General features: G+C 37.4%; 1 protein-coding gene across 1 annotated transcript in view; it reads left to right on the top strand.

Annotated features, from left to right (window-relative positions):
• The window catches only part of LOC103601545 (disks large homolog 1-like), a 164953-nt gene that overhangs the window by 64013 nt on the left and 88613 nt on the right, over positions 1–12327 (top strand). Inside the window, exon 7 of the mRNA XM_008585979.1 lies at positions 3652–3796. Coding sequence (XP_008584201.1) covers positions 3652–3796 — 145 coding nt within the window. The remainder of the gene's footprint in view (positions 1–3651; positions 3797–12327) is intronic.

The following is a 12327-nucleotide window of genomic DNA, read 5'->3' as shown; positions in this document are numbered from 1 at the left end:
ATCTATGTAACCAAAATAATTGAAGGAGGTGCAGCACATAAGGATGGTAAACTTCAGATTGGCGATAAACTTCTAGCTGTAAGTCTAAGAAATCTGTTGTTTTTAACATCATTCTTATATCTATTTTTTTCTGACAAACTCTAGAATTTCTGCATACCAAAAATGTTCATATGATGTTTAAATGAGTGAATACTAGCCTTGCTCTATCAAAACCTGAAAAATAATTCTTGGTATTATCTTTATTTGCCATTTCCATTTTCTCTACCAGCCCCACTCTCTTTTTCTTTTATTACTTTTTTTTTTTAATTAATGATGGGAAAAAGGAGAGCAGAACTTGAACTACTCTTCTCTGACTTATTCTTTCACATCTATGATCACCACTCTCCCCAGACTATAGCCAACACCCTGTCACCTTCACTGCCTACACAAACATCAGTCAAAACATTGATACATAAACTACCCTAGCTTGATTATTATATATGTTTCAAAACATCAGATTGTACTCCATAAGTATGCATAGTTACAATGTGTCAATTAAAACTAAAAATAAATTTTAAAACAGACTTCTAGCTCCACTAGGTTTCTCACTTTTATTTTGTAATTTCTTGGATACCATGTTTTCCTTTATGGTTTTTCTCAAACCAGTTGGTTGTAGGGAGCCGGCAGCTTGTGCTTATTTACCATTATGGCAGGACTCTCATTCTCCCTTGAATCCACATATAGTAAGGCTTTTGTTTTCATACTTGCACTGAAATTATTTAATTCTCAATCCTTATCTTAATTGACTTATCTACATTTGACCTACCTTCTTCCTTCACTTTTTTCATTTTGCCTAACAGTCACCTTCTATCTTGATATTCCTGTTATCTCACTAGCCACTCCTCATTTTCCTTTTCTGATGCCTCCTCATCTCCCTACCCTCTAAACATTGAAGTGATCCGGTACTCAGTCCTTATACATTTTCTCTTCTTTGTCAGTGCTCACCTCCAGCATCACTGTTTTTAAAACTGTAGGTTAAGACTCTTTGGTAAATAGTCAAATAACTTTGCTCAGGTCTGAAACTTTGGGATCATCATCTTTCTTTCACACTTTACATTGATTTCCTCAGCAAATTTTGTCAGCTCTTGTATCAGTTATCTAATGCTGCATAAGAAAACTCAAAAAATGGCTAAAACAACAACAGTTATGTATTTGCTTATAATCTGCAAATTGGGTTGGGCTTGGCAGGGATGACTTGTCTTTGTTCCACATAGTATCAACTGGGTTGGCTTAACTAGTACCAGACAATCCACTTCCAAGTTGGCTCACACATATGATAGGCAAGTTGTTGTTGGCTGTCAGCCAGGAGCTCAACTGGGGCTGTTAGCCGGATGTTTAATTCTCCAGTGACCTCTCCTCATGGCTAGGTTGGGCTTTTCACTCGTTGGTGTCCAGGTTCCAATAGTGATCTTTCCAAGAGGACAAGCTCCAATGTATGGCATTTATCAATCCCCTCTTTGCATCACAGTTACAGAGTATCTCATTGGCTAAAGCTAGTTACATGGTCAAGCAAGATTCAGTGTAGGAGGGTATTGTACAAGGGTGTGAATACCAGGATGCATGGCTCATTGCAGGCCACCAAAAGAACAGTATCCCACAACTGTTTTTTTTTTTTTTTTTTTTGCCAGCTGGCCAGTCACAGCTATGTATTTCAAAATGCAGGTAGTCCTTACTTTACACGGTAGTGTGGGACCATAAAAGTGACCATGCTACTAAAACCTTGCAATGCAATATTAATGGGGAAAATTACAGTTCTTCCGTGACCTTTAAAAATTTTTGTCAAAACATTAAAAACTCTTCTACTGACAATTATAATGTAAAAATTAGGGAAATGAAAAATATATTAAAATTAATATTTTAGTACACTATAATTTAAAACAGCAACATTGATATTTTCTTTTTTTGCAAAAAAATTTTATTGAGCAATTTAAACCTGAGGAAAGAAGAAAGAAGGAAATAATAAAGATTAGAGCAGAAATTAACAAAATAGGGAATAGAAAAACTATGGAGATCAACAAAACTGAAAGTTGGTTCTTTGAAAAGATCAACAAAATTGATAAACTTTCAGCTAGACTGGCCAAGAAAAAAGAGAGAAGACTCGAATTTCTGAAAGCAGGAATGAAAGAGGGAACATGAGCGAATACTACAAACAACTGTGTGCCGATGTATTAGATAATTTAGGTGAAATAGACAAATTCCTAGAAAGACAGACTACCACTTCTGTTCAGTGTTGTACTGGAGATTTTAGCCAAGGCAATAAGAAAAGAACAAGACATTCAGATTGGAAAGGAAGAAATAAAACTATATTTGCAGATGACATAATACAGTATATAAGAAATTGAAAGGAACATACTAAAACAACTAATAAATGAGTTCAGCAAGGTTGCAGGATCCAACAGCACTACCTAAAAATCCATTATATTTCTATACAGAAGATAGATAAATGGCCAATAAACAATTAAAAAATGCCTCAACTTGACTATTAACAATGGAAGTACAAATTTAAAAATATGTGTAATCAATGTACAAATTGTAAGCATGCATCATTTTATAGACTTTTATTTATTTATTTTTTTTTCGTTAAATTTTTATTTTGTCAATATACAATACATGATTATTATGGCCCATCACCGACACCTCCCTCCCTCCTGCCTCTCTCCCCTCCCCCCCAAGAATGTCCTTTCCGTTTGCTTATTGTAACAACTTCAAAAAAGTATAGTTGTAGGGCCGGCCCGGTGGCGCACTGGATGGTGCGCCGCTTGGGAAGCGCGGCGGCGCTCCCACCCGAGGGTTCGGATCCCACATACAGACCGGTTCCCGCTCACTGGCTGAGCGAGGCGCAGGAGTGACACCGAGGGTTGCGATCCCGTTGCCGATCCCCGGTCCGGTGCGGGGGCAGCACTGAGGGTTGCGATCCGTTGCCGGACACGGAAAAAGACAAAAGTTGTTTAAAAATCAGTGTCCGGTGCGGGGGCAACACTGAGGGTTGCAATCCGTTGCCGGACACGGAAAAAGACAAAAGTTGTTTAAAAATCAGAAATATTCAGTGTTGGCCAAGTCTATAAGTAGATTGTTACTCCCTTATTCTGTGGTAGTGAGTGTAAATTTACTAAAGCCATTTGAGAGCAATTTAAATATCTATTAATATAGGAATGGCTTAATAAATTATGACATAACCACACAATGAGGTTCTGTGCACCAGTTTTGTGTGTCCCAACATGGAACAATCTGTAAGATACTTTAGATTAAAAATCTATTTGTAGAACAAAAATTTTAATATGGTCCCATTTCTTTAAAAAAAAGACTAAAATATACTCCCACGCATTCCTAAATGCCTAAGAGTGGGAGAAGGTTGAGGCTGGGGGAATAGGAGGAATAGGGGTGTAATTAAGATTGGATATTCTGTTAACAATTCCATGAACTATTTCACATCATCATAAACAACTTCCAGCTATCATAGACAACAAAAATGGGTATTTTCTTTCCATCCACCCTTATTTTTCTTAAATCATTTTCTTATTTTCCCTATCTTTTGGTGTGATTGTTTATAACCAAAAATCAGAAAGCAAGTGAGAATCTCATAAAATAGACGTCTTTGGGCTTTTCTTTTAGGTGAATAGTGTATGTTTAGAGGAAGTTACTCATGAAGAAGCAGTAACTGCCTTAAAGAACACATCTGATTTTGTTTATTTGAAAGTGGCAAAACCCACAAGTATGTATATGAATGATGGCTATGCACCACCTGATATCACCAACTGTAAGTCTGTTTGCTTAAGTTTACTTAAATTTATCTTATTTCTTTAGATATGATGCACTTAAATGAAATGTTGCTGGTATAGTATAATATAAAAAATTTTAACATAAAGATATTTTCAAAGGAATTATTAAACATTTTATTCTAATAGTTTTTAAAAATCTGTTTAAAGTCAGAATCTTCATAGTAAGAAGGTAGGATCCTTTTTCACCTTTAAGATTTTACAGTTGTAATTAATTAAGACATTGATTCTTAACATTTAAGGCATTAATTCTTAAACTTTTATGTAAATATCAGTTACCAAAGGATATTTGCAAATAATGCATATTCTTGTTTTGTTCTAATAGTTTTGTGATTGAGCACAGAAATTTGCTTTAACAAGCAGTTTATTCTGTTAACAAGCAGAGTAATCCTGATACTTCTGGTGCTGCGGTTCATGGACTGCACTTTGAGAAACACTAATTTAAAATATTTCTAAAATTTAAGGGATTGTCTATATTCTCAGCTTCATCACTTTGTACTGTAAGGTCCTAGTGTACTGCCTAACCATATTTGTATGCAATTTAATTGTGTTGCATAGAATTTAATTGTTATTAAAGTACTAATGTATTTTTAAATTTTTATTTGATTTTCTGTTTTTTTAATATACAAGCTGAGGAGAGATTTAAATGTATTTTTTAATGTATTTGTGTTGGCTGAAAAATGAAAGTGTATTTCTTCTTTGCATTGAGTTAATATTAGAGGAACCCATAAGTAATGAAGTTCTCAAATGTACTCTTTGTAATCTGCTTTTGAGTGTGCCTTTTTTAAATTGTAGAATTTTAGAAATATTTGTGATTTTATAAACAGCAATGTTTCCCATTTTAAAACTGCGAAGATTCATTACCACTGCTAATCATACCAAGTTAAATACGAATTACATTTTAGAATCTATATACCATCCTCTGATGATACATCTTTATTATCTGCTCATTGGTTTATTAATTACTCCAATATAACTGAATTATTTCCTTAATAGTATTCAGCCTCTCTAATGGACAGGGATGGTGTCTTACACCTTTTGTGTCAAAGAAAAGAACCTTGTTACTTATTTGAAATTCTTACATATACTTGGTTTTGCATATAAACTTTATATAAAGGCTTTGTATATTTTTATATGTGATTAAAGATGCAATTTTAGTAATAAGCTATTGTATTCTTTAATTCAAGTGTCAGTCTTACTTTGAATACTGCTTATTTCTTCAAGATTACCAAGTGTTCATTCTGACAGTTGTTCCACAAATTGAGATTTGGTGTCCTGATTATGTGTGCCCAAATATACAATAGACTGCTTCTTATAAACACGTTAAACTGAGAAAAATGTTTTTTTATATTGAATAACCCCTTTTTATGTATGATAATATGACATTTTTAAAAAAATAGAAGAGCTGATTCTAAAGAGTAGTACAGTAGTCCCTCTTTATCCACAGTTTCGTTTTCCTCGGTTTCAACTACCCTTGGTCAGCTGTGGTCCAAAAATATTAAATGGGAAATTCCAGAAATAAACAATTCATAAGTTTTAAATTTCACACCGTTCTGAGTAGTGTGATGAAAGCTTGCTCCATCCTGCTTGGGATGTGAGTCATCCCTTTATCCAGCCTCTCCACACCATCCTCCCATTAGTCACATAGTAGCCATCTCTGTTATCAGATTCCCTCAGTATTACAGTGCCTGTGTTCTAGTAACCCTTATTTTACTTAATAATGGCCTGAAAGCATAAGAGTAGTGATGCTGGAATCCTGTTATAATTGTTCTATTGTATTATTAGTTATTGTCATTAATTTCTTACTGTGCCTAATTTATAAACTAAACTTTTATCATAGGTATGTATATATATTGGAAAAAACATAGTATACATAGGGTTCAGTACTATCTACAGTTTCAGGCATTCACTGGGGGTCTTGGAAAAATCCCTTGTGGATTAGGTTGGGGGACTACTGTAATTAAATAACGATTGGGGTTTTTTTCCCCATAAGCATAGATAGGATATTTATTTCTTTGTTTTTTTAAGTCCACCATCTAGTGAATTAATAGAACATTATGAGAGAGTTGAAGTTCACCTTGCTAGTTCAACTTTATCATAACGTTTTACTTTCCCTCTCTTCTTATACAAATCTAATTATGAATTTTGTTGTACATTTCCAGTTTATGTTCATTCTACAATTTATGTTTTTTAAAAAGCATTTGTGTTTAAATTTTTTTTACATAAATGATCTCTACCTGTCTGCTCTCCTGAAGCTCTTGCTATATCAGACTATTTAACTTACTGCCTGTCCCTTATGTTATAGTCATCTTGTGTTGTCTTCATCAATCTGGCTTTCATCAACGAATATTTTAGTGCCAGACCTATTGTCTTCTTTGCTACTATTATTCACATGGTCATTCTTAGTGATGTGCACAATCCACACTGATGATTTTTTTTTTTTTTTCCTTTTTGTCTTTTTTCGTGACCGGCAACGATCGCAACCCTCAGTGTCGCACCCGTACCGGACCGGGACCAGCAACGGGATCGCAACCCTCGGTGTTGCGCCTGCACCTCGCTCAGCCAGTGAGCGGGACCCGGTCTGTATGTGGGATCCGAACCCTCGGCGGGAGCGCCGCTGCGCTCCCAAGCAGCGCACTGTAGCAGTGCACCACCGGGCCGGCCACACACTGATGATTTTACCTTTATAGTTTTTTGATCTCTTTCTTTCTAACCATCCTGCCCTCCACTTCAGCTCAGTTACTTGCTTCCAGGATAATACTTTAGATAATACCTTCATCACCTCTAAAGTCTCTGTTTAAATCATCCAGTTCTCTGCCTGCAACCCTCAGTTCATTCATCTCTATTCTAACAATTCAACCTCATTTTGACGGATAGTTAGACATTACCACTTGTTGCCCCCTTGTGTCCCCATTTTTCTGCTTTTGTAAGCTTAGATTCCATGGTTTGTCATGATATTCACTTCCTTGCACATATGTTCCAGTCCTTTGCTCCCTCCTCCTTCATTGACAAAATCCCAACACTGGTTCACCCAAGCTCTGCTGTCATTTCCATTCCTACTCCTTAAAAAGCAAAACATGACTGGAGAAAAGCACAAAATTGTGCTGTCTTTTAACTTAGGACCATGAATCTCAGATGGTCCTCACTCCTGCCTGCAGTCCTACTACATTTCCCTAATTAATTTACTCTCACATTCTGAAAATTTTTCCCTCTCTTCAAACCTCCTTCACTTGTCATCTATTCTTCAGTCATAACTGATGACCTCACTTCATATTTCATATAAGCACCCAGAAGAAAACTTCCTTATCCTTCCACTTTCACATCTACCTGTGTAATTGTATCTTTACTTCAAAACTCTGCTTTCCCTTATATTATAATGTAGTAACTGTCACTGTTCTGTCAAAGACCAGGTCTTCCCTATGTCTGCCAAATCTCATTATTTCTGGTCCACAAAGGGTCTTGCTCTTACAGCTATCCCTTCTCTCTCTGGCATGATCAAATTCTCTCTTTACTGGATCATTACCATTATCACACAAACATGCTATAACATTTCCTATCTTAAGGGAGTGGGAAGGACCCTCCTGCAATCTAAGATACCTCCAACTACTGCTCCTTTACTTAATATCACAAAGAGGTAATTTTTCTACCATGTAGTGAACTCCTTCACATCAAAAAAGAAACATACCTAGTAGAAAAATGGGAAGAGTCTATAAAAGATTTTTTAAATGTGAGAAATGGTACTTGATCTACTCATAAGAGGGAAACAGTACTGATATCTGATAGGGCAAGTCTCCTGTTCTTGTTCTTTTACATAGAGTTGTCTTACCACTATTTTATTTATTTATTTTTATTGGCTATGAATATTCCTGAGATACAAAGCTGATTATCACCCCTTGTGCCCAAGATGTGAAGGCCAGATCCATACTGGCAGCATGCCCATTATCACAAATTGTGATTGTACCCGTGTCCTCCACCCAATTATCCCCAACCTCCCTCTGCATCCCCTTTTCCCCCACTCCACTTTGTATCCCTAGGTATGCTCTCTCCCTCTGTGGTCTTTCTTTCCTTCTTTCTCTCTTAGCTCTCACTTATGAGTGAGTACATGACTTACCACTATTTTAACATTTACTCTTCCATTTGAATTTTGATGTGAGTTTCATAAGATTTGGGTTCGAAAGAACTGGCATCTTTATAATGCTGGGTCTTTCTGCACAGGAACATGAAATATTTCTCTATTCTGGTCTTATTTTATATTTTTCAGTAATTGTTTTCTTTTTAGTTATTTATTTTTAATTTTTATTGAATCAAAATTGATTATACATATTTTGGGGGTTCAACGTTGAGATATGTTGATCAAATCAATATTACTAGCATATATATTGTTACACATCATAATTATTCTTTAGGCCCCTTGTCCAATCTCTCCCCATTTCCCACTCCCACCCCTCCCCCTCTAATTACCCTAGATTTCCTCTCTCCTTCTGAAAGAATAATGGTTACTCTGTTGATTTGTTGCCTAGATGATATATGTCCAATGCTGAGAGGTGTGATCAGGTCCCCCAATATTATCATAGAACAGATGCTTTTTTTTTTGTCACTCTGAAATGGGCTTTGTGGAGAGAGACATCCTCTTCTTTTCTTTATCTCTGCTGGTGACTGACTCTCCTTGTGTCAATGCACTCCAGTGGCTGGTGGACCATCTGCCTGGTGGTTTGGGCGTCTAGCTGCTTTCACAGCAGCCATGGTTATTGTGTTGGCTGTGGTGGGCCACCCACATGGAGGTGATGTTTTTGGCATGCTTCTTGGTACTTTTGGTATGCCTGGTTGTGGGGAGTGTCTGGTCCCCGGCTCCATGCCTTGGGTCACTGGACGGGTGGGCCCTGAGGTGCTAGCATGGTGGGCCTGGTTGTGGGAGGGGGATCTAGTCCCCAACTCCATGCCTCTGGTCCCTGTATGGGGCCCCAAGGCACTGGCACAGTGTGCCTGGATGTGGGAGGAGGGTCCGGTCCCTGGTTCCCTGTCTTGGGTCCCCAGATGGGCCCCAGGTGCTGGCATGGTGTGCCTGGTTGTGGGAGGAGGGTCCGGTCCCCTTCTCCAAGCCCCGGGTTCCCAAGTGGGCCCCTAGGTGCTAGTGGTGTGAGTGGTTATAGCAGGGGGTCAAGTCCCCGGATCCATGCCTTATGTCCCCTGGCAGGCCCCAAGGCACTAGTGGTGTGCCTGGGCAGGAACTAATTTTTTGTCCATTGTTTACTTCTAACTTGGGGAAACTTCCTATGGGAACCAGTACTTGAGCTGTGTGGTTGAGCTAAATTGCTGCTTCGCTGCTGATTCCCTAGGGAAGGCTTTTTGTGCAGCTCAGGGTTTAATGACTGACCTTATAGGTACTTCCTGCTCTCCAGAGACCGGTGCACCTGGGTTGTGTAGAAACTCTGATCTGGGCCTGAGTTTTTTCATAGAGTTGTACCCCATGCAATTCTATATTCCAGACCAGTCACCTCTGAGTGATCCTGCGCTGATTGAGGGGCAGATCGGCTGTCCTTACTGTGTCCCATTGTTCTCCCAGTGGGCCTGTCTCCCCCACCACCCATGCTCTAAATACTTCCCATGAGAGGGCCCTGCACTGGTCCCTTGCGATGACTCACCGCCCTCTGAATGGCTCGCCTTTTTCAGCTCTTCTGGCTCCTCGCTCCTGCATGGGTCCACGGGAACCTTATTAGTGGTCTTGCTGTTCTGGGGGCCCTCTTCTCCCCTGCAGCCTACAAGTAACTCCTTCTGAAGGGCACAGCTGTGGCGTCTGCCGGCTCCTGTTCCATGTACTCAGTAGCACCAGCATGAAAGCAGCCGTGACACAAAACACTCAGAGCAGTTTTTTCTTTCTCTCATCATGGTTTCTCCTGCCTTTGTGAACTCTGTAGGTCTCTCCTCTTCCCTTGAGCTCCAGCGGCCCCAGCTTGGCTGATGCTACATTTTTATAGTTGTAAATTGGTTGATTTGTGAGAGAAAGTGACTCTGGGGACTGTCTGTTCTGCCATCTTGACCAGAACCAGTAATTGTTTTCTTTAATGTTTCAATTGAAGGTAAAACGTTTTAAAAGGGGCATAGATTTTAAGACAGCAGCTTAATGTTTTGCATAATACGTGCACCTTGTTATATGTATCAGTTGGGGGCTTTTTATTGCTATGTATGAATGTACAACAAATTTTCCATTTTACTGTTGGTTTGCTTCCAGTTTTAATCTGTTATGAATATAGATGCTCTGGATGTTTACACACTTGTCCTTATTGGACATATGCACTCATTTCTCTTGGAGTGAGATTGCTTTGTTACAGGGTAGGCTTATGTTTAGTATTCAGTTGCTACTGCTAAACAATTTCCAAGGTATTGGAAATAATTTATACTCCAGTTTTTCTACATCCTCACCAACTCTTGGTATTATCAGTCTTTTTAATTATGTGTATTATGAGTATTTGTAGAGTTATATCATGATTTTATTGCTAATTTTGTATTTATTATTTATTGCAAGTTTTTTCTGATGACTAATGAAATTCAGCACCTTTGCATGTACTTATTGTTTTGACAGTCATATGTGCAATGTCCATTAAATTCTTTTTACATTTTTCTATTGGTTTTGTCTGTCCTTTTCTTAATAATTTGAAGGAAAATTTATGTATTTAAGAAATAATTCTTTAATCATTTATATCCATTGCAGATGTCTTCACTAAGTTTGTTTTTTCCCTTTTCCCCCATTAATGGTGCTTTTTGATGAATAATTTTTTAAAATTTTAATCAAGTTGGTTTATCGATATTTTCTTTCATGGTTTGTGCTTTTAGTGACCCATTGATATCTTATCCTAGCCCAAGGTCATAAGGGACCTGTAGAAGCTTTATTGTTTCACCATTCACTTTTAGGCTTGATTCATTCATATTTAGTTTTTGCATGTAATGTGAGATTTTTTTTTTCATACAGATATCCAGTTGATGCAACACTATTCATTGAAAAGATCATCATTTCTGCCACTGAATTGCATTGGCACTTTATTATTACATATTAGGTGACCATATATGTGTAGATGTATGTCTAGACTCTTCTCTTTTATTGATCTTGTCTGTCCTTGTGCCAATACTACACTTTCTTAATTATAACTTTATGTGTTGATTTCTGTAATCTAAATTTTTTGATTTGGTTATTCTTAAGATTATATTGGATCTTCTTTGCATTTTCTTATTAATTTTAGAATCAAAAAATTTACAGATCAATTTAGGAAAATTAAAATTGAGTCTTTTAGCCAGTCCATGAACATGTTGTTTTTCTCCAATTATTTAGGTCCTTTTTACTTTTTCTTAGCAGTATTTTATAGTATAGTAGAGATTTTATAAATCTTTTGTTAGATTTAGTCCTGGATATTTGATGTTTTTGATGTTATAAATAGTACTGCTATTAGTTTTGTAGTCAATAATCTCACTAAATTCATTAACTCAAATATTTTATAGATTGTTTTGGATGGTCTGTATATATAACCATATCCTTTGGGAATAATGGCAGTTTATTTCTTTCCCATCTTTATACTGTACATTTTCCTTTTTCTTGTCTGATACACTGGTAAGACCTCCTGGTTTACAGAGAGTTTTTATCTTTCACATGTTGAATTTCATCAAATTTGTTATTTATCGAGATGATTTTTCTCCTTAATTTTGTTAATGTGGTAAATTACATTGATTTTCTAATGTTAAACCAATCTTACATTTTTAGAATAAACCCACATGCACCATGTGGTGTATTTTATATATCATTGGGTTTGAACTGCTTACATTTTGTTTAGGGTTGTGCACCCATATTCACAAGCATGAACCTCAGATAGTGTCCTGAGATTTTCCTTTCTTGTAATGTTTTGGTATTATGGTTATGCTGGTCTCATAGTGTGGTTGAAAAGCATGCTCTCTTCCTTTATTCTCTGAAAGTTTTTATAAAATTGATTTTATTTCATCCCTGAATGTTTGGTTGAATTTACCATGAAGCCATCTATTTGGACCTGGTGTTTTCTTGGTGGGAAGGATTTTAGTTCTGAATTTAGTTTCCTTAGCAAATACTAGACGGTTCAGATTTTCTATGTCTTGTTATCTCAGCAGAAGAGGACTGGGTCATATTAGACAAAGTAATTATCAAGCAGTGATGAAGAGGGTGTTTCTGGCTGAGGCATCCTGCAAGGAAGCAAATGTCAAAGTTGGAAAAGAATTGATATACTAGATGAAAATATTTTTAGCAAGCGTAGTGAAAGAAAGAATGAGAGAAAGGTTATAGAAGGTATCTGTGAACCATAGGAGATAAAGAGGCACAATCAATGGTTGTAACCAAAATAAGGTAATCAGAATATGGGTAGGGCCGGCCCGGTGGCGCACTGCTACAGTGCGCCACTTGGGAGCGCGGCAGCGCTCCCGCCGAGGGTTTGGATCCCACATACAGACTGGCCGCTCACGGGCTGAGCCAGGTGTGGGCCCAACACCGACGGCTGCG

Source organism: Galeopterus variegatus, unplaced genomic scaffold, assembly GCF_000696425.1.
Source record: "Galeopterus variegatus unplaced genomic scaffold, G_variegatus-3.0.2 Scaffold3785, whole genome shotgun sequence".
In the NCBI taxonomy this organism is placed as follows: Eukaryota; Metazoa; Chordata; class Mammalia; order Dermoptera; family Cynocephalidae; genus Galeopterus; species Galeopterus variegatus.
This window is presented reverse-complemented; position numbering and strand designations above follow the sequence as displayed.